This window comes from Heterodontus francisci, chromosome 17 (genome assembly GCF_036365525.1).
Source record: "Heterodontus francisci isolate sHetFra1 chromosome 17, sHetFra1.hap1, whole genome shotgun sequence".
Taxonomy (NCBI): Eukaryota; Metazoa; Chordata; class Chondrichthyes; order Heterodontiformes; family Heterodontidae; genus Heterodontus; species Heterodontus francisci.
In genome coordinates, this window is record NC_090387.1 from 95,155,228 (window position 1) to 95,178,376 (window position 23,149).

A 23,149-nucleotide genomic window follows, 5' to 3' on the forward strand; every position below is an offset into this window, starting at 1 on the left:
GTGCACCATCAGTACTGGCCCTCCGACAGTGTGGCACTCCCTTAGCGGTGCTCCATCAGTATTGACCCTCCGACAGTGCATCGCCTTCTCAGTACTGCCCCTCCGACAGTGCGGCGCTCTTTCAGAACTGACCCTCCGACTGTACAGCACTCTCTCAGCACTGACCCGCCGACAGTACGGCGCTCTCTCAGTACTGACCCTCCAACAGTGTGGCACTCCCTCATTACTGACCATGTGAAAATGCGGCACTCCCTCAGTGCTGCACTGGAGTGCCAGCCTAAATGGTATGTTCAAGTCTCTGGCGATGTATTCAAAGCCAGAACCTTGGCTGAGGGGCAAGTGTTTCGCTGTGAACAGCTGACTGACTTAACCAATTGAGCGGGTGTGGAATGTGTAAGATTCCAGGGGCTGAGGTTTAAACACAAACACACCCCATGACCAATGCAGGTAGACATGGGTGGCAAATCTTCGAATGAATGGTGCTGTTGGATATCTGGACTCTGTTCACCGTGTATCAGTCAGTTAACATTTGCCTCAGCACACTGGATTCCAAGGGGGAAGGAGACGAGGTAACTGGGCAACATTGAAGTTGATCGAATTCGGGGTAAGGACAGCTGCTCATCAACCTCATTGTCGAATATCCTACGGAAAGACAACATGGGGACTGGTGACTTGTGCGAGGTTATGCAGGAGAACTAGACATGCTCGGAAAGAGTTGGAAACAGCCCAGGGAACAAGAGAAGAGTGCTGGAAACTGGCACCAATTTAATAGTACAACATGATACAGGAAGATGAACCAGCACATAAATCATTCAGTATACACAGCACATGTGGGAGAACAGTAAAAGAGGTCACTATTTATTATCCCTGCCTCTGGTAACCCCCTTCACATAGATTACAAATAAACCTAATCTAGGTAGGAATGAGATTGCAGCATCAGTCTGAGTATATCAACTCCAAAGATTAATCAACCCTGCTGGAGCTGAGAGAACTAATGGCTGAGGGTTCAAAGGACAGACTCCCTGGAGACAGCAGTCCCTCAGACCACAGTGTCACAACAATCCACACACAATTGAAGCACTTCAGGCATCAGTGAGAGTCTGGTCAGACAGCAGGATTTTTTCACCAGGTTTGAAGGCAGGCATCCCCATGTAAGGGCAGCTGGCACAGCGGAATGCATCACCAAGGTAGCACTGCAACAGAGAGCGAATAATGTTATCAATGTAACGAACCCAAACATCACAACAGCCAACATACAGTACAGCAGCAGTAGGAACACTCAACAACAATGGGGCAGACAGACCCCAGTGTAACGAGGTGGGGGAAAACAGACCCCAGTGTAACAAGAAGGTGGGGGAAAACAGACCCCAGTGCAACGACAAGGTGGGGGAAAACAGATCCCAGTGTAACAAGAAGGTGGGGGAAAACAGACCCCAGTGCAACGACAAGGTGGGGGAAAACAGATCCCAGTGTAACAAGAAGGTGGGGGAAAACAGACCCCAGTGCAACGACAAGGTGGGGGAAAACAGACCCCAGTGTAACGAGAAGGTGGCGGAAAACAGACCCCAGTGTAACAAGAAGGTGGGGAAAACAGACCCCAGTGCAACGACAAGGTGGGGGAAAATAGACCCCAGTGCAACAAGAAGGTGGGGGAAAACAGACCCCAGTGTAACGAGAAGGTGGGGGAAAACAGACCCCAGTGTAACAAGAAGGTGGGGGAAAACAGACCCCAGTGTAACGAGAAGGTGGGGAAAACAGACCCCAGTGTAACGAGAAGGTGGGGGAAAACAGACCCCAGTGCAACGACAAGGTGGGGGAAAACAGATCCCAGTGTAACGAGAAGGTGGGGGAAAACAGACCCCAGTGTAATGAGAAGGTGGGGGAAAACAGACCCCAGTGCAACGACAAGGTGGAGGAAACGGATCCCAGTGTAACGACAAGGTGGAAGAAACGGACCCCAGTGTAGATTAGATTAGAGATACAGCACTGAAACAGGCCCTTCGGCCCACCGCGTCTGTCCCGACCATCAACCACCCATTTATACTAATCCTACACTAATCCCATATTCCTACCAAACATCCCCACCTGTCCCTATATTTCCCTACCACCTACCTATACTAGTGACAATTTATAATGGCCAATTTACCTATCAACCTGCAAGTCTTTGGCATGTGGGAGGAAACCGGAGCACCCGGAGAAAACCCACGCAGACACAGGGAGAACTTGCAAACTCCACACAGGCAGTACCCAGAATCGAACCCGGGTCCCTGGAGCTGTGAGGCTGCGGTGCTAATCACTGCGCCACTGTGACGCCCAAATGACAAGGTGGAGGAAACGGATCCCAGTGTAACGACAAGGTGGAGGAAACGGATCCCAGTGTAACGACAAGGTGGAGGAAACGGATCCCAGTGTAACGACAAGGTGGAGGAAACGGATCCCAGTGTAACGACAAGGTGGAGGAAACGGATCCCAGTGTAACGACAAGGTGGAGGAAACGGATCCCAGTGTAACGACAAGGTGGAGGAAACGGATCCCAGTGTAACGACAAGGTGGAGGAAACGGATCCCAGTGTAACGACAAGGTGGAGGAAACGGATCCCAGTGTAACGACAAGGTGGAGGAAACGGATCCCAGTGTAACGACAAGGTGGAGGAAACGGATCCCAGTGTAACGACAAGGTGGAGGAAACGGATCCCAGTGTAACGACAAGGTGGAGGAAACGGATCCCAGTGTAACGAGAAGGTGGGGAAAACAGACCCCAGTGTAACGAGAAGGTGGGGGAAAACAGACCCCAGTGCAACGACAAGGTGGGGGAAAACAGACCCCAGTGTAATGAGAAGGTGGGGGAAAACAGACCCCAGTGCAACGACAAGGTGGAGGAAACGGATCCCAGTGTAACGACAAGGTGGAAGAAACGGACCCCAGTGTAGATTAGATTAGAGATACAGCACTGAAACAGGCCCTTCGGCCCACCGCATCTGTCCCGACCATCAACCACCCATTTATACTAATCCTACACTAATCCCATATTCCTACCAAACATCCCCACCTGTCCCTATATTTCCCTACCACCTACCTATACTAGTGACAATTTATAATGGCCAATTTACCTATCAACCTGCAAGTCTTTGGCATGTGGGAGGAAACCGGAGCACCCAGAGAAAACCCACGCAGACACAGGGAGAACTTGCAAACTCCACACAGGCAGTACCCAGAATCGAACCCGGGTCCCTGGAGCTGTGAGGCTGCGGTGCTAATCACTGCGCCACTGTGACGCCCAAATGACAAGGTGGAGGAAACGGATCCCAGTGCAACGACAAGGTGGAGGAAACGGATCCCAGTGCAACGACAAGGTGGAGGAAACGGATCCCAGTGCAACGACAAGGTGGAGGAAACGGATCCCAGTGCAACGACAAGGTGGAGGAAACGGATCCCAGTGCAACGACAAGGTGGAGGAAACGGATCCCAGTGCAACGACAAGGTGGAGGAAACGGATCCCAGTGCAACGACAAGGTGGAGGAAACGGATCCCAGTGCAACGACAAGGTGGAGGAAACGGATCCCAGTGCAACGACAAGGTGGAGGAAACGGATCCCAGTGCAACGACAAGGTGGAGGAAACGGATCCCAGTGCAACGACAAGGTGGAGGAAACGGATCCCAGTGCAACGACAAGGTGGAGGAAACGGATCCCAGTGCAACGACAAGGTGGAGGAAACGGATCCCAGTGCAACGACAAGGTGGAGGAAACGGATCCCAGTGCAACGACAAGGTGGAGGAAACGGATCCCAGTGCAACGACAAGGTGGAGGAAACGGATCCCAGTGCAACGACAAGGTGGAGGAAACGGATCCCAGTGCAACGACAAGGTGGAGGAAACGGATCCCAGTGCAACGACAAGGTGGAGGAAACGGATCCCAGTGCAACGACAAGGTGGAGGAAACGGATCCCAGTGCAACGACAAGGTGGAGGAAACGGATCCCAGTGCAACGACAAGGTGGAGGAAACGGATCCCAGTGCAACGACAAGGTGGAGGAAACGGATCCCAGTGCAACGACAAGGTGGAGGAAACGGATCCCAGTGCAACGACAAGGTGGAGGAAACGGATCCCAGTGCAACGACAAGGTGGAGGAAACGGATCCCAGTGCAACGACAAGGTGGAGGAAACGGATCCCAGTGCAACGACAAGGTGGAGGAAACGGATCCCAGTGCAACGACAAGGTGGAGGAAACGGATCCCAGTGCAACGACAAGGTGGAGGAAACGGATCCCAGTGCAACGACAAGGTGGAGGAAACGGATCCCAGTGCAACGACAAGGTGGAGGAAACGGATCCCAGTGCAACGACAAGGTGGAGGAAACGGATCCCAGTGCAACGACAAGGTGGAGGAAACGGATCCCAGTGCAACGACAAGGTGGAGGAAACGGATCCCAGTGCAACGACAAGGTGGAGGAAACGGATCCCAGTGCAACGACAAGGTGGAGGAAACGGATCCCAGTGCAACGACAAGGTGGAGGAAACGGATCCCAGTGCAACGACAAGGTGGAGGAAACGGATCCCAGTGCAACGACAAGGTGGGAAACGGATCCCAGTGCAACGACAAGGTGGGAAACGGATCCCAGTGCAACGACAAGGTGGGAAACGGATCCCAGTGCAACGACAAGGTGGGAAACGGATCCCAGTGCAACGACAAGGTGGGAAACGGATCCCAGTGCAACGACAAGGTGGGAAACTGATTCCAGTGCAACGACAAGGTGGGAAACGGATCCCAGTGCAACGACAAGGTGGGAAACGGACCCCAGTGTAACGACAAGGTGGGAAACGGACCCCAGTGTAACGACAAGGTGGGAAACGGACCCCAGTGCAACGACAAGGTGGGAAACGGACCCCAGTGTAACCACAAGGTGGGAAACGGACCCCAGTGTAACGGCAAGGTGGGAAACGGACCCCAGTGTAACGGCAAGGTGGGAAACGGACCCCAGTGTAACGACAAGGTGGGAAACGGATCCCAGTGTAACGGCAAGGTGGGAAACGGATCCCAGTGTAACGACAAGGTGGGAAACAGATCCCAGTGTAACGGCAAGGTGGGAAACGGATCCCAGTATAACGACAAGGTGGGAAACGGATCCCAGTGTAACGACAAGGTGGGAAACGGATCCCAGTGTAACGACAAGGTGGGAAACGGATCCCAGTGTAACGACAAGGTGGGAAACTAACCCCAGTGTAACGACAAGGTGGGAAACTAACCCCAGTGTAACGACAAGGTGGGAAACGGATCCCAGTGTAACGACAAGGTGGGAAACGAATCCCAGTGTAACGACAAGGTGGGAAACGAATCCCAGTGTAACGACAAGGTGGGAAACGAATCCCAGTGTAACGACAAGGTGGGAAACGAATCCCAGTGTAACGACAAGGTGGGAAACGAATCCCAGTGTAACGACAAGGTGGGAAACGGATCCCAGTGTCACGACAAGGTGGGAAACGGATCCCAGTGTAACCCCAGTGTAATGACAAGGTGGGAAACGGATCCCAGTGTAACGACAAGGTGGGAAACGGATCCCAGTGTAACGACAAGGTGGGAAACGGATCCCAGTGTAACGACATGGTGGGAAACGGATCCCAGTGTAACGACAAGGTGGGAAACGGATCCCAGTGTAACGACAAGGTGGGAAACGGATCCCAGTGTAATGACAAGGTGCGAAACTAACCCCAGTGTAACGACAAGGTGGGGGAAACGGACCCCAGTGTAATGACATGGGGGAAATATATCTGGGGAGGCTGTGCACATGTTGAATGATTGTCATGGGTTGGTGTGTGCTGCAGAACGATTAGATGCTGGACCCATGCTCCTCTGTTTGCTATCGTTAGAAGTCCAGTGATACTCACACTTCCACAGGATGATTTAACCTGTAGCGGCTTCACATCTTTGGGTCCTTTCCCCACCAGCTCTTCAGCCAGCCCACACGTGCTGAAACAGACAGACCGAGAGTTACTATTCAGGCGTGCTAACTTTAGCATTGCAGGAAATGACAACCTCAAAAATACAAAAAGCAGGCTCAAAGTGCTGCTACCCACATCAGAAAGGCACACGTCAATTGGAAAAATGGCGGGGGTGGGGGGGATGTACTGGGGGTTGGGGAAAGACAGCAAGATGAGGAGAGGAGCAGCAGATAGCGGGAGGGCATCTGTTTTAATTAGTGTAATCTGACTGGAGAGTGAGACACTGACCAGATTTTACCAGTGTAATCTGACTGGAGTGTGAGACACGGACCAGTTTTTACCAGTGTAATCTAACTGGAGTGTGAGACACTGACCAGTTTTTACCAGTGTAATCTGACTGGAGTGTGAGACACTGACCAGTTTTTACCAGTGGAATCTAACTGGAGTGTGAGACACTGACCAGTTTTTACCAGTGTAATCTAACTGGAGTGTGAGACACTGAACAGTTTGTACCAGTGTAATCTGACTGGAGTGTGAGACACTGACCAGTTTTTACCAGTGTAATCTGACTGGAGTGTGCGACACTGACCAGTTTTTACCAGTGTAATCTGACTGGAGTGTGAGACACTGACCAGTTTTTACCAGTGTAATCTATCTGGAGTGTGAGATACTGACCAGTTTTTACCAGTGTAATCTGACTGATGTGTGCGACACTGACCAGTTTTTACCAGTGTAATCTGACTGGAGTGTGCGACACTGACCAGTTTTTACCAGTGTAATCTAACTGGAGGGTGAGACACTGACCAGTTTTTACCAGTGTAATCTAACTGGAGTGTGAGATACTGACCAGTTTTTACCAGTGTAATCTGACGGGAGAGTGAGACACTGACCAGTTTTTACCAGTGTAATCTGACTGGAATGTGAGACACTGACCAGTTTTCGCCAGTGTCATCTGACTGGAGTGTGAGACACTGACCAGTTTTAACCAGTGTAATCTAACTGGAGTGTGAGACACTGACCAGTTTTTACCAGTGTAATCTGACTGGAGTGTGAGACACTGACCAGTTTTTACCAGTGTAATCTGACTGGAGTGTGAGACATTGACCAGTTTTTACCAGTGTAATCTGACTGGAGTGTGAGACACTGACCAGTTTTTACCAGTGTAATCTGACTGGAGTGTGAGACACTGACCAGTTTTTACCAGTGTAATCTAACTGGAGTGTGATACACTGACCAGTTTTTACCAGTGTAATCTGACGGGAGTGTGAGACACTGACCAGTTTTTACCAGTGTAATCTGACGGGAGTGTGAGACACTGACCAGTTTTTACCAGTGTAATCTGACTGGAATGTGAGACACTGACCAGTTTTCGCCAGTGTCATCTGACTGGAGTGTGAGACACTGACCAGTTTTTACCAGTGTAATCTAACTGGAGTGTGAGACACTGACCAGTTTTTACCAGTGTAATCTAACTGGAGTGTGAGACACTGACCAGTTTTTACCAGTGTAATCTGACTGGAGTGTGAGACACTGACCAGTTTTTACCAGTGTAATCTGACTGGAGTGTGAGACACTTACCAGTTTTTACCAGTGTAATCTAACTGGAGTGTGATACACTGACCAGTTTTTACCAGTGTAATCTGACGGGAGTGTGAGACACTGACCAGTTTTTACCAGTGTAATCTGACGGGAGTGTGAGACACTGACCAGTTTTTACCAGTGTAATCTGACTGGAGTGTGAGACACTGACCAGTTTTTACCAGTGTAATCTGACGGGACTGTGAGACACTGACCAGTTTTTAACCAATGTAATCTGACTGGAGTGTGAGACACTGACCAGTTTTTACCAGTGTAATCTGACGGGAGTGTGAGACACTGACCAGTTTTTACCAGTGTAATCTGACGGGAGTGTGAGACACTGACCAGTTTTCACCAGTGTAATCTGACTGGAGTGTGAGACACTGACCAGTTTTTACCAGTGTAATCTAACTGGAGTGTGAGACACTGACCAGTTTTTACCAGTGTAATCTGACTGGAGTGTGAGACATTGACCAGTTTTTACCAGTGTAATCTGACTGGAGTGTGAGACACTGACCAGTTTTTACCAGTGTAATCTAACTGGAGTGTGATGCACTGACCAGTTTTTACCAGTGTAATCTGACGGGAGTGTGAGACACTGACCAGTTTTTACCAGTGTAATCTGACGGGAGTGTGAGACACTGACCAGTTTTTACCAGTGTAATCTGACTGGAGTGTGAGACACTGACCAGTTTTTACCAGTGTAATCTGACGGGAGTGTGAGACACTGACCAGTTTTTAACCAATATAATCTGACTGGAGTGTGAGACACTGACCAGTTTTTACCAGTGTAATCTGACTGGAGTGTGAGACACTGACCAGTTTTTAACCAATGTAATCTGACTGGAGTGTGAGACACTGACCAGTTTTCACCAGTCTAATCTGACGGGAGTGAGAGACACTGACCAGTTTTTACAGGCCCGCTTCTTTTTCTTGCCGTCTCCGCAGTCCATGGCTCGGAGCGAGGCCTTATCAGGCTTCTTCAAATCATCTTCATCCAGTAGCTCATTGGAATCAATGAGATCCTGGGGAAAGGCAGAGAGGTATAGGTAGGATATCAGTCAATCAATCTTCTACTCTTCCTATTGCAGACGCAGTGTATGTCAAGAGCTGCAAAGCCATGCGGTTCTCAGTTGATACTCTTCGCATTGCTCAATATGAGTAACCCAGCATTTAACAACCTGTCCAGTTTTAGGTCAACTCATGGATGATTATGGTATGCCCTTTAATCCTGGTCTTCAGCTGGGAGACAAGTCTAACACTCAGGAACAATGTTGAGGCTAAAGGGCAGAAAGACATCAGAGACCCAGCTATGCCTTTCCACAGGGGCTTTTAATCAGGATGTCCACATTCACCCACACCTGGGGAATGAATGCGAAATAGCCCTTTAAACAACAGGTTATCCATGTGGAGGGGAGGGGGGGGGGGTGCTGGGGGGGAGAAACGAGATTACAGCATTATGGATGGGGGCAGTGATGAAGACAAGCGCTGCCATTGGCAATGGGGGTAGGAAGGCAACAGGGGTACCAGAGACACAGGCAAGACCCCCGGGGAATTACCAGGAGCTTCTAGATTCTGTCTTTACGGCACAGAAGGAGGCCATTCAACCCGTCCCCGTAGCCCTGTAAATTTATTTCTCTTAAGTGCCCATCCAATTTCCTTTTGAAATCATTCATTGTCTCCGCTTCCACCACCCTCGTAGGCAGAGTTTTCCAGGTCATTACCATTCGCTGCATTAAAAAGTTGCATTGTTCCTTCCACTCAGTCAAATTTAAATGTATCCACTGAAACCACACCTCCGCCACCAATCAATTTGCTGACAGATTGGTGAGAGTCACACAGAAAAGGTTCTGGTGGGAGTTACACATTAGACACAGTATTGCTACCCTATAATACTCTGCGCACTACTGTGTGCTTGAAATGAGGAGCAATGCTGATGCTCTGTGTTGCAGACACTCCATGATGAAGATAAGAGACTAATGAAGATAGTGGCAGGTAGTGTCATAGCTTTGGTTCTACTTGGCCTTTATTGCAAGGGGGATGAGACATAAAAGTAGGGAAGTCTTGCTACAGCTGTAAAGGGCATTGGTGAGAGCACACCTAGACTCCTGTGTACAGTTTAGGTCTCCTTATTTAAGAAGCGGTATACTCGGTTTGGAGGAAGTTCACTAGGCTGATTCATGGGATGAAGGGATTGTCTTATGAGGAAAGGTTGAGCAGGTTGGGCTCCTGTCCCAGGTTGGAGTTTAGAAGAATGAGAGGTGATTTTCGCGAAACAGGTAAGATTCTGAGGGCTAATAAAAGCAAAATATTGCAGATGCTGTAAATCCGAAATAAAAACAGAAAATGCTGGAAATACTCAGCAGGTCAGGCAGCATTAGTGGACAGAAAAGCAGAATTAACATTTCAGGTCTGTGACCTTTCATCAGAACTAAGATTCTGAGTGGGCTTGACAGGGTTTTTTTACTTTCACTGGGTGTGGGTGTTGCTGGCTAGGCCATCATTTATTGCCCATCCTAATTGCCTTTGAGAAGGTGGTGGTGAGCTGCCTTCTTGAACCGCTGCAGTCCATGTGGGGTAGGTACATCCACAGTGCTGTTAGGAAGGGAGTTCCAGGATTTTGACCCAGTGACAGTGAAGGACCGACGGACGATATAGTTCCAAGTCAGGATGGCTTGGAGGGTAACTTGCAGGTGGTGGTGCTCCTGCATCTGCTGCCCTTGTCCTTCTAGTTGGTAGAGGTTGCAGGTTTGCAAGGTGCTGGCGAAGGAGCTTTGGTGCGTTGCTGCAGTGCATCTTGTAGATGGTACACACTGCTGCCACTGTGTGTCAGTGGTGGAGGGAATGAATATTGAAGGTAGTGGGTGGGGTGCCAAGCAAGCGGGCTGCTTTGTCCTGGATGGTGTTGAGCTTCTTGAGTGTTGTTTGGAGCAGCACCCATCCAGGCAAGTGGAGAGTATCCCATCACACTCCTGACTTGTGCCTTGTAGATGGTGGACAGGCTTTGGGAAGTTGCTGAGTTTGTGCTACTCCCAAGAGCAATTTCAGCTTTTCATTTCAGGTCGGTGACCTTTCATCAGAACTAAGATTCTGAGTGGGCTTGACAGGGTTTCTTTTCTTTCACGGGGTGTGGGTGTTGCTGGCTAGGCCATCATTTATTGCCCATCCTAATTGCCCTTGAGAAGGTGGTGGTGAGCCGCCTTCTTGAACTGCTGCAGAATCGGACGCAATACTTGAACTGAGGCTTAACCAGTGATTTGTGAAGGTATAGCATCAATTATTAGCTTAATGTCGTATCAGCATGGCTCAGCTCGTAGCTCGCTCCCGAATCAGAAAGTTGAGTTCAAGCCTTCAACACCGGAACTAACTGTAATGCTGATCTTTCTCAGTGCTATCTTTGGGATCTTGCTGTGTGGAAGGTAACTACAGGCCCACACAGCAAGAGTAACTGATTGCTTGTGAGGCCTGTGGCAGGGGGTGATAAACATAAGCTCTTTCTTTCACACAGCATGTCGCACTGAATGTTGCAATTCCCCATACACAGCCTCCTGGGAGAAAGCAGCACCTGGACCGCCAGGGGCAGGGGCATTCCCCCCACCCCCTGCCAGGGCCTTGGGAGATCTGGAGCACAGGGAAACATGCAGCAGGGTTTGAAGAGTGAAGCTCACCACATCATCGTCATTCATGTCAGTAGCTGACAGGGTCCAGGCCTTCCTCGTACTGGGGTCCAGCGGTGGCTTCTCTGTAATATCAAGTTCTACAGGTTAGTCTGACTGCCTGTGACCACCCCCTCACACCTCACTCATTCGCAGCATCTGACCACCTGCAGTGACCTGGCAGTTAAGTAGCCAGTCACATTATCACATCCTAAATGCCCGCACTGCACACAAACAGGTGCCCTGCTCTCCCTTACTGCTCAGTCCTTCAGACAACATTCTTACCCTGCTAGGGAATAATTTCGACCTCTGTCACCTTCAAACTATTCTACTGTCTCAGGAGAGCTCCCTGCACAGTGACTTCTCAATGACTGCAGGTACTGAGAAGTTTCATTACACTCTGCTCGGTCCACAGAACATACTTACCTCTGTTGGCAATGACTGTCATGCATATTGCACATTTCAGACCACAGAGCAAGTTATACTGTGGCCTCCCATACACACTTTAGTCAAGGAGCCACAGCAAGAGACTCTCTCAAATCCCAGTGAGTCAATCAGACTGGCAGCTTTCTGCACTCACTATCTTGGGTAGGGTTAATGATGCAGTTCACTCTCTCTTACATGGTACATATACTCCCATTGGTGATCTCCCATACCCACCAGCTTGGTGACCACACAGCTGAACTCTATACCAGGCATGTTCCAGCAAACAGCTTCATGCTGGTGACTGGCTTCAGAAGCTCACGCTGGGGCTTTTCCCCCTAAAAAAACCGTTGTGTGACGTGGGAAAGGCCAGCATTTATTACCCATCCCTAATTGTCCTTGAGGAGGTGGTGGTGAGCTGCCTTCCTGAATCACAGTAGTTTGTGTGAAGCAGGTACACCCACAGTGCTGTTAGGTAGGAAGTTCCAGGATTTAGACCCAAGCACAATGAAGGAATGGTGACATATTTCCATGTCAAGATGGTGTCCATTTTTCCTGGAACCTCCAATCAGGACCGAAACAGCTCTCATCAAAGTTACAGCTGACATCCTACGTGACTGTAACAAAGGTAAACTATCCCTCCTCATCCTTTTCAACCACTGACACATTTGACCACACATTCCTCCTCCAACACCTCTCCAATGTTATCCAGCTGGGTGGGACTGCTCTCACCTGGTTCCATTCTTATCTGATCGTAGAAAGAGAATCACCTAAAATGGCTTCTCTTCCCACTCTCATACTGTTACCTCTGGTGTTCTGCAAGCATCTATCCTTCGTCCCCTCCTCTTATTCATATATATGCTGCCCCTCATCCAAAAGCATGGTTAGTTTTCACATGAACACTGATGACACCCAACTTTACGTTATCATGACCTCTCTCAACTCCTCTATTGTCTCTAACTTGTCACACTACTTGTTGCCCAGCCAGTTCTTTATCCATCTAGCTAGTATACCTTGGACCCCATGTGCCTTCACTTTCTCCATCAGCCTACCATGGGGAACCTTATCAATGCAGATGGTGTACAACTGGCCGGACATGGGGCATCCCTGTCGCACTTTAGGTGTTTGATAAGGTTCCCCATGGTAGGCTGATGGAGAAAGTGAAGGCACATGGGGTCCAAGGTATACTAGCTAGATGGATAAAGAACTGGCTGGGCAACAGGAGACAGAGAGTAGCAGTGGAAGGGAGTTTCTCAAAATGGAGACGTGTGACCAGTGGTGTTCCACAGGGATCCGTGCTGGGACCACTGTTGTTTGTGATATACATAAATGATTTGGAGGAAAGTATAGGTGGTCTGATTAGCAAGTTTGCAGACGACACTAAGATTGGTGGAGTAGCAGATACTGAAGGGGACTGTCAGAGAATACAGCAGAATATAGATAGACTGGAGAGTTGGGCAGAGAAATGGCAGATGGAGTTCAATCAGGGCAAATGCGAGGTGATGCATTTTGGAAGATACAATTCAAGAGTGAACTATACAGTAAATGGAAAAGTCCTGGGGAAAATTGATGTACAGAGAGATTTGGGTGTTCAGGTCCATTGTTCCCTGAAGGTGGCAACGCAGGTCAATAGAGTGGTCAAGAAGGCATATGGCATGCTTTCCTTCATCGGACGGGGTATTGAGTACAAGAGTTGGCAGGTCACGTTACAGTTGTATAGGACTTTGGTTCGGCCACATTTGGAATACTGCGTGCAGTTCTGGTCGCCACATTACCAAAAGGATGTGGATGCTTTGGAGAGGGTGCAGAGGAGGTTCACCAGGATGTTGCCTGGTATGGAGGGCGCTAGCTATGAAGAGAGGTTGAGTAGATTAGGATTATTTTCATTAGAAAGACGGAGGTTGAGGGGGGACCTGATTGAGGTGTACAAAATCATGAGAGGTATAGACAGGGTGGATAGCAAGAAGCTTTTTCCCAGAGTGGGGGATTCAATTACAAGGGGACACGAGTTCAAAGTGAAAGGGGAAAAGTTTAGGGGGGATATGCGTGGAAAGTTCTTTACGCAGAGGGTGGTGGGTGCATGGAACGCATTACCAGCGGAGGTGGTAGACGCGGGCACGATAGCGTCTTTTAAGATGTATCTAGACAGATACATGAATGGGCAGGAAGTAAAGAGATACAGACCCTTAGAAAATAGGCGACAGGTTTAGATAGAGGATTTGGATCGGCGTAGGCTTGGAGGGCCGAAGGGCCTGTTCCTGTGCTGTAATTTTCTTTGTTCTTTGTATTAGCTCCCCATTAAGCAATACCTCGATTTTAAAACCCTCATTCTAGTTTTCAAATGGCCTTGTGACTCCCTATCTCTGTAACCTTCTCCAGCCCCCAACCCTCGGAGATATCTACACTCCTCTCAGTCTGGCCTCTTGAGCGTCCCCAATTTTAATCTTGCCACCATTGGTGGCCATGCCTTCAGCTGCCTAGGCCCAAAACTCTGGAATACACTCCCTAACCCTCTCTGACTCACTTTGATCCTTTAAAATGCTCCTTAAAGTCTACCTCTTTGACCAAGCTTTTGGCCATCTGCCCCAATATTGCCGAATATGGCTCAGAGTCAAATTTTACTTTATAATGCTCCTAAAAAATGCCTTGGGATTCTTTATTACATAAAAAGCGCGATATAAATCTAAGATGCTGTTGTTGTGTGTGAGTTGGAGGGGAACTTGCAGGTGGTGGTGTTCCCAGGAATCTGCTGCCCTTGTTCTTCTAGGTGGTCGCGGGTTTGGAAGGTGCTGTCGCAAGAGCCTTGGTGATTTGCTGTAGTGCATCTTGTAGATGGTACACACTGCTGCCACTGTATGCTGGTGGTGGAGGGAGTGAACGTTTAAGGTGGTAGATGGGGTCTTGATCAAGCAGCTGCTTTGTCCTGGATGGCGTTGAGCTTTGAGTGTTGTTGGAGCTGCACCCATCCAGGCAAGTGGAGAGTATTCCATCACACGCCTGACTTGCGCCGAGGAGATGGTGGACAGGCTTTGGGGAGTCAGAATATGAGTGACTTGCTGCAAAACTCCCAGCCTCTGACCTGCTCTTGTATCCACCGTATTTACATGGCCGGTCCAGTTAAGCTTCTGGTCAATGTTAACCCCCAGGATGTTGATGGTGGGGGATTCAGCCATGATAATGTTGTTGAATGTCAAGGGGATATGGTTGGATTCTCTCTTGTTGGAGATAGTCATTGCCTGGCACTTGTGTGGCACAAGTGTTACTTGCCACAGCTTCAGCTCAAGCCTGAATGCTGTTCATGTCTTGGGACGGAGATGATTTTGGTTGTTGGAGGCCAACTAGCTTATTTTGCATTAGGTATTACTCCAACCAGTGCAGAGCTTTCCCTGATTACCACTGACTTCAATTTTACAGGGACTCCTTAATGTCACACATTCAAGGGAGATAGCAGCATAGTGGTAATGTTACTGGACCAGTCGGTAATCCAGACACCTGGACTAATGCTTTGGAGACACAAGTTCAAATCCCACCATGGTAGCTGGGGGGGAAATTTAAACTGAATTATTAATAAATTTAGAATATAAATGCTCGTCTCATTAATTGCGATCATGAAACTAGCAGATCGCCGTAAAAACCCATCTGGTTCACTAATGTTCTTCAAACTTACAGCAATGTGGTTGACTCTTAACTGCCCTCTGAAATGGTCCAGCAAGCCACTCAGTTGTAGCAAAACTGTTATAGAAAAATCAAATAAGACAGTCTAGTCAAGTAACAGCCTGATATAGTTATACTCATGGAATTATACCTTACAGCCAACGTCCCAGACTCCTCCATCACCAATCTTGAGCATGTCCTGTCCCCCTGGCAGGACAGACCCATCAGAGGTGGCGGCACAGTGGTATACAGTCAGGAGGGAGCTGCCCTGGGAGTCCTCAACATTGACTCCGGACTCCATGAAGTCTCATGGCATCAGGTCAAACATGGACAAGGAAATCTTTTGCTGACTATCACCTACTGCCTTCCCTCAGCTGATGACTCAGTATTCCTCCATGTTGAACACCACTTGGAGGAAGCACTGAGGGTGGCAAGGACACAAAATGTATTCTGGGTGGGGGACTTCAATGTTCATCACCAAGAGTGGCTTGGTAGCACCACTACTGACCGAGCTGGCTGAGTCCTGAAGGAATGCTCACAGACCGGAAACGTTAACTCTTCCTCTCTCCACAGATGCTGCCAGATCTGCTGAGCATTTCCAGCACTTTCTGTTCTCATTTCAGTTGTGAATGGTTGTGGACAATTAAACAACTAGCAGGAGGAGGTGGCTCCACACACATCCCCATCCTCAATGATGGGGAAGCCCAGCATGTCAGTGCAAAAAAACAAGGCTGAAGCATTTGCAACCATCTTCAGCCAGAAGTGCCGACTGGATGATTCATCTTCGCCTCCCTCTGGAGGTCCCCAGCATCACAGTTGCCAGTCTTCAGACAATCTTGATATCACGTGGAGTGAATCGGAAACAACTCAAGGCAGTGGATACCGCAAAGGCTATGGGCCCTGACAATATTCTGGCAATAGTACTGAAGACCTGTGCTCCAGAAATAGCCACGCTCCTAGCCAAGCTGCTCCAGTACAGCTGCAACACTGACATCTACCCAACAATTTTTTTTATTCATTCATGGGATGTGGGCGTCGCTGGCCAGGCCAGCATTTATTGCCCATCCCTAATTGCCCTAGAGAAGGTGATGGTGAGCTGCCTTCTTGAACCACTGCAGTCCATTTGGGGTAGGTACACCCACAGTGCTGTTAGGAAGGGAGTTCCAGGATTTTGACCCAGTGACAGTGAAGGAACGGTGATATAGTTCCAAGTCAGGATGGTGTGCGACTTGGAGGGGAACTTGCAGGTGGTGGTGTTCCCATGTATTTGCTGCCCTTGTCCTTCTAGTTGGTAGAGGTTGTGGGTAAGGAGCCTTGGTGCATTGCTGCAGTGCATCTTGTAGATGGTACACACTTTTGCCACTGTACGTCGGTGGTGGGGGGAGTGAATGTTTGTAGATGGGGTGCCAATCAAGCGGGCTGCTTTGTCCTGGATGGTGTCGAGCTTCTTGAGTGTTGTTGGAGCTGCACCCATCCAGGCAAGTGGAGAGTATTCCATCACACTCCTGACTTGTGCCTTGTAAATGGTGGACAGGCTTTGGGGAGTCAGGAGGTGAGTTACTCGCCTCAGGATTCCTAGCCTCTGACCTGCTGTTGTAGCCAAGGTATTTATATGGCTACTCCAGTTCAGTTTCTGGTCAATGGTAGCCCCTAGGACGCTGATAGTGGGGGACTCAGCGATGGCAATGCTGTTGAATGTCAAGGGGAGATGGTTAGATTCTCTCCTGTTGCAGATGGTCATTGCCTGGCACTTGTGTGGCGCGATTGTTACTTGCCACTTATCAGCCCAAGTCTGGATATTGTCCAGGTCTTGCTGCATTTCTACACAAACTGCTTCAGTATCTGAGGAGTCACGAATGGTGCTGAACATTGTGCAATCATCATCGAACATCCCCACTTCTGACCTTATGACTGAAGGAAGGTCACTGATGAAGCAGCATTTTTTTTTTATGAACATTACAGTGCAGTACAGGCCCTTCGGCCCTCGATGTTGCGCCGACCTGTGAAACCATCTGACCTACACTATTCCATTTTCATCCATATATCTATCCAATGACCACTTAAATGCCCTTAAAGTTGGCGAATCGACTACTGCTGCAGGCAGGGCGTTCCACGCCCTTACTACTCTCTGAGTAAAGAAACTACCTCTCACATCTGTCCTATATCTATCACCCCTCAACTTGAAGCTATGTCCTCTCGTGTTTGCCATCACCATCCGAGGAAAAAGAGTCTGACTATCCACCCTATCTAACCCTCTGATTATCTTATATGTCTCTATTAAGTCACCTCTCCTCCTCCTTCTCTCCAACGAAAACAACCTCAAGTCCCTCAGCCTTTCCTCGTAAGACCTTCCCTCCATACCAGGCAACATCCTAGTAAATCTCCTCTGCACCCTTTCCATAGCTTCCACATCCTTCCTATAATGCGGTGACCAGAACTGCACGCAATACTCCAGGTGCGGTCTCACCAGAGTTTTGTACAGCTGCATCACCCTGCAGACAAGGGTGGTGCTGTTGTTGTATGGCGTACCGACCTCTACCTTGCAGAAGCTCAACGCCAACTCACAGACACCTCTTCCTACCTCCCTCTGGACCATGACCCCACCACCGAACATCAAGCCACCGTCCAAAGGACTGTCACTGACCTCATCTCCTCTGGAGATCTTCCCTCTACAGCTTCCAACCTCATAGTCCCGCAACCCCGGACAGCCCGCTTCTATCTCCTTCCCAAAATCCACAAACGGGACTGTCCCGGCAGACCCATTGTGTCAGCCTGCTCCTGCCCAACTGAACTTATTTCTTCCTATCTAGACTCCATCTTTTCTCCGCTGGTCCAGTCTCTTCCCACCTACATCCGTGACTCTTCTGACGCCCTACGTCATTTTGACAATTTCCAGTTTCCTGGTCCCAACCGCCTCCTCTTCACTATGGACGTCCAATCGCTCTACACCTCCATCCCCCACCAGGATGGTTTGAGGGCTCTCCGCTTCTTCCTGGAACAGAGGCCCAACCAGTCCCCATCCACCACCACCCTCCTCCGCCTGGCTGAACTTGTTCTCACATTGAACAACTTCTCCTTCAACTCCACGCACTTCCTTCAAGTAAAAGGTGTCGCTATGGGTACCCACATGGGTCCTAGTTATGCCTGTCTTTTTGTGGGATATGTCGAGCATTCTTTGTTCCAGTCCTACTCAGGCCCCCTCCCCCAACTCTTTTTCCGGTACATGGATGACTGTATCGGTGCCGTTTCCTGCTCCCGCCCCGAACTCGAAAACTTTATCAACTTTGCTTCCAATTTCCACCCTTCTCTCACCTTTACATGGTCCATCTCTGACACTTCCCTTCCCTTCCTCGACTTCTCTGTCTCCATCTCTGGGGATAGGTTGTCTACCAATATCCATTATAAGCCCACTGACTCCCACAGCTACCTCGACTACACTTCTTCACACCCTACCTCCTGTAAGGACTCCATTCCATTCTCCCAGTTTCTCCGTCTCCGACGCATCTGCTCTGATGATGCTACCTTCCATGACGGTGCTTCTGATATGACCTCCTTTTTCCTCAACCGAGGATTTCCCCCCACTGTGGTTGACAGGGCCCTCAACCGTGTCCGACCCATTCCCCGCACCTCTACCCTCACCCCTTCCCCTCCCTCCCAGAACCGTGACAGGGTTCCCCTTGTCCTCACTTTTCATCCCACCAGCCTCCATATCCAAAGGATCATCCTCCGCCATTTTCGCCACCTCCAGCGTGATGCCACTACCAGTCGCATCTTCCCCTCCCTTCCCCTGTCAGCATTCCGAAGGGATCGTTCCCTCCGCGACACCCTGGTCCACTCCTCCATTACCCCCACCACCTCGTCCCCGTCCCAGGGCACCTTCCCTTGCAATCGCAGGAGGTGTAATACCTGCCCATTTACCTCCTCTCTCCTCACTATCCCAGGCCCCAAACACTCCTTTCAGGTGAAGCAGCGATTTACTTGTACTTCTTTCAATGTAGTATACTGTATTCGCTGCTCACAGTGTGGTCTCCTCTACATTGGGGAGACCAAGCGCAGACTGGGTGACCGCTTTGCGGAACATCTCCGCTCAGTCCGCAAGCAGGACCCTGAGCTTCCGGTTGCTTGCCATTTCAACACTCCCCCCTGCTCTCATGCTCACATCTCTGTCCTGGGATTGCTGCAGTGTTCCAGTGAACATCAACGCAAGCTCGAGGAACAGCATCTCATCTACCGATTAGGCACACTACAGCCTGCCGGACTGAACATTGAGTTCAATAATTTCAGAGCATGACAGCCCCCCACTTTACTTTCATTTTTAGTTATTTTTTCTTCCTTTTTTTTGCATTCCTTTTTACATTTTTTGCATTTATTTCATTTCATCTTAGTTTGTTCAGTTTGCTTACCCACTGTTTTTTTCAGGTTGTTTTTCTTCAGGTTTGCACTTGCTGATGTTCTATATTCAGTATATTCACACCTAATCTGTACTAATGCTTTGTCTTTCAAAACACCATTAACATATTGTTTGCCTTTGCTCTGTGACCTTTTGGTCAGCTATGTGGCCTGGTCCAATCTGCACCTTCTCCTTTGTTATCTCTTGCCCAACCCCCACCTCACTTGTTTATAATCTGTGACTTTTCTAATATTTGTCAGTTCCGAAGAAGGGTCACTGACCCGAAACGTTAACTCTGCTTCTCTTTCTACAGATGCTGCCAGACCTGCTGAGTGAATCCAGCATTTCTTGTTTTTGTTTCAGATTTCCAGCATCCGCAGTATTTTGCTTTTATTTTAGTGTTTAATTCACTGCCACTTCTCTTCCAGGAATGCCTACCTTGAAGAAGTTTTGCTCTTCTCTCCGACGGGATTTTCGTTTGTCTCTTTTACCTTGTTCACCTTCATTGCTTTCTATTTCCCTCCTGGTGTTTGATAAGGTATCGACCAAAACTCGTTTTCACAGCCACATCTCCTTCCTCAGTGACTGTCTCCGGCTCCGACTGATTCCACGTGGATTCCAACTGCAGTTTCACCCATCATGCTTTGAAACCACCCAGGATCACAGGTATCTCCGAGAAATACAACGTTCCTCGGACTGCTACTCTCGCCGTATCCTGAGATCCACGCTCAGTGCTATGCGCCGCCATATGCACACACTGGACCTCTCTCTCCAGCAGCACCGTCTCACCTTATCTCAAATCTGTTCTACTCCGCAGTTTCATCTCATCTTACGTCTCATCCGACGCATTAACAAAAAACTTTTTTTCTTCCTTTCAGGTGTTAAGGAACGCAAGCTCCAGCAGCTGATGGGGACTAATGCCCCTCCAGATCCTCCTTCCGCTTCACTTCCCTCTGACCCCACCCCTTCTGATCTGACCCCTTGCCGTGTATTCACTATACCCTCTGACCTCCCCCTCTCTGATGCTGAGCGTTCTGTACTCAGCAAAGGACTCAGTTTTATCCCCTTACGCCCCCACCTCAATGAATTTCGCGCTCGGCATGACGTTGAGCTCTTCTTCCGTCGCCTCCGCCTCCGGGCTCACTTCTTTGACCAGGAGTCCTCCCCCCGACCAGCAGACCCATTCACCCGCCTCCAGTATTCTCCCTCTACCTGGACCCCTCACCCTGGCCTCTTACCCGCTCTTGATCTCTTCATTGAAAACTGTCGGCGAGACATTGGTCGTCTCAATTTCTCTGCCCCCCTCACTCACTCTAACCTGTCCCCCTCTGAACTTGAGGCACTCCGTTCTCTCAGGTCTAACCCCGACATGGTCATCAAACCTGCAGACAAGGGTGGTGCTGTTGTTGTATGGCGTACCGACCTCTACCTTGCAGAAGCTCAACGCCAACTCACAGACACCTCTTCCTACCTCCCTCTGGACCATGACCCCACCACCGAACATCAAGCCACCGTCCAAAGGACTGTCACTGACCTCATCTCCTCTGGAGATCTTCCCTCTACAGCTTCCAACCTCATAGTCCCGCAACCCCGGACAGCCCGCTTCTATCTCCTTCCCAAAATCCACAAACGGGACTGTCCCGGCAGACCCATTGTGTCAGCCTGCTCCTGCCCAACTGAACTTATTTCTTCCTATCTAGACTCCATCTTTTCTCCGCTGGTCCAGTCTCTTCCCACCTACATCCGTGACTCTTCTGACGCCCTACGTCATTTTGACAATTTCCAGTTTCCTGGTCCCAACCGCCTCCTCTTCACTATGGACGTCCAATCGCTCTACACCTCCATCCCCCACCAGGATGGTTTGAGGGCTCTCCGCTTCTTCCTGGAACAGAGGCCCAACCAGTCCCCATCCACCACCACCCTCCTCCGCCTGGCTGAACTTGTTCTCACATTGAACAACTTCTCCTTCAACTCCACGCACTTCCTTCAAGTAAAAGGTGTCGCTATGGGTACCCACATGGGTCCTAGTTATGCCTGTCTTTTTGTGGGATATGTCGAGCATTCTTTGTTCCAGTCCTACTCAGGCCCCCTCCCCCAACTCTTTTTCCGGTACATGGATGACTGTATCGGTGCCGTTTCCTGCTCCCGCCCCGAACTCGAAAACTTTATCAACTTTGCTTCCAATTTCCACCCTTCTCTCACCTTTACATGGTCCATCTCTGACACTTCCCTTCCCTTCCTCGACTTCTCTGTCTCCATCTCTGGGGATAGGTTGTCTACCAATATCCATTATAAGCCCACTGACTCCCACAGCTACCTCGACTACACTTCTTCACACCCTACCTCCTGTAAGGACTCCATTCCATTCTCCCAGTTTCTCCGTCTCCGACGCATCTGCTCTGATGATGCTACCTTCCATGACGGTGCTTCTGATATGACCTCCTTTTTCCTCAACCGAGGATTTCCCCCCACTGTGGTTGACAGGGCCCTCAACCGTGTCCGACCCATTCCCCGCACCTCTACCCTCACCCCTTCCCCTCCCTCCCAGAACCGTGACAGGGTTCCCCTTGTCCTCACTTTTCATCCCACCAGCCTCCATATCCAAAGGATCATCCTCCGCCATTTTCGCCACCTCCAGCGTGATGCCACTACCAGTCGCATCTTCCCCTCCCTTCCCCTGTCAGCATTCCGAAGGGATCGTTCCCTCCGCGACACCCTGGTCCACTCCTCCATTACCCCCACCACCTCGTCCCCGTCCCAGGGCACCTTCCCTTGCAATCGCAGGAGGTGTAATACCTGCCCATTTACCTCCTCTCTCCTCACTATCCCAGGCCCCAAACACTCCTTTCAGGTGAAGCAGCGATTTACTTGTACTTCTTTCAATGTAGTATACTGTATTCGCTGCTCACAGTGTGGTCTCCTCTACATTGGGGAGACCAAGCGCAGACTGGGTGACCGCTTTGCGGAACATCTCCGCTCAGTCCGCAAGCAGGACCCTGAGCTTCCGGTTGCTTGCCATTTCAACACTCCCCCCTGCTCTCATGCTCACATCTCTGTCCTGGGATTGCTGCAGTGTTCCAGTGAACATCAACGCAAGCTCGAGGAACAGCATCTCATCTACCGATTAGGCACACTACAGCCTGCCGGACTGAACATTGAGTTCAATAATTTCAGAGCATGACAGCCCCCCACTTTACTTTCATTTTTAGTTATTTTTTCTTCCTTTTTTTTGCATTCCTTTTTACATTTTTTGCATTTATTTCATTTCATCTTAGTTTGTTCAGTTTGCTTACCCACTGTTTTTTTCAGGTTGTTTTTCTTCAGGTTTGCACTTGCTGATGTTCTATATTCAGTATATTCACACCTAATCTGTACTAATGCTTTGTCTTTCAAAACACCATTAACATATTGTTTGCCTTTGCTCTGTGACCTTTTGGTCAGCTATGTGGCCTGGTCCAATCTGCACCTTCTCCTTTGTTATCTCTTGCCCAACCCCCACCTCACTTGTTTATAA

General features: G+C 49.5%; 1 protein-coding gene across 2 annotated transcripts in view; it reads right to left on the reverse strand.

Moving 5' to 3' along the window:
* Positions 1-745: 745 nt before the first annotated feature.
* Positions 746-23,149, reverse strand: part of ciapin1 (cytokine induced apoptosis inhibitor 1) — a 49,327-nt gene continuing 26,923 nt past the window's right edge. For both annotated transcript variants that reach the window (XM_068050028.1, XM_068050027.1), the window contains exons 6-9: positions 11,181-11,254; positions 8,419-8,537; positions 5,881-5,962; positions 746-1,193 (exon numbers count right to left, since the gene is read on the reverse strand). In XM_068050028.1, coding sequence (XP_067906129.1) covers positions 1,083-1,193; positions 5,881-5,962; positions 8,419-8,537; positions 11,181-11,254 — 386 coding nt within the window. In that variant the 3' untranslated portion in view covers positions 746-1,082. The remainder of the gene's footprint in view (positions 1,194-5,880; positions 5,963-8,418; positions 8,538-11,180; positions 11,255-23,149) is intronic.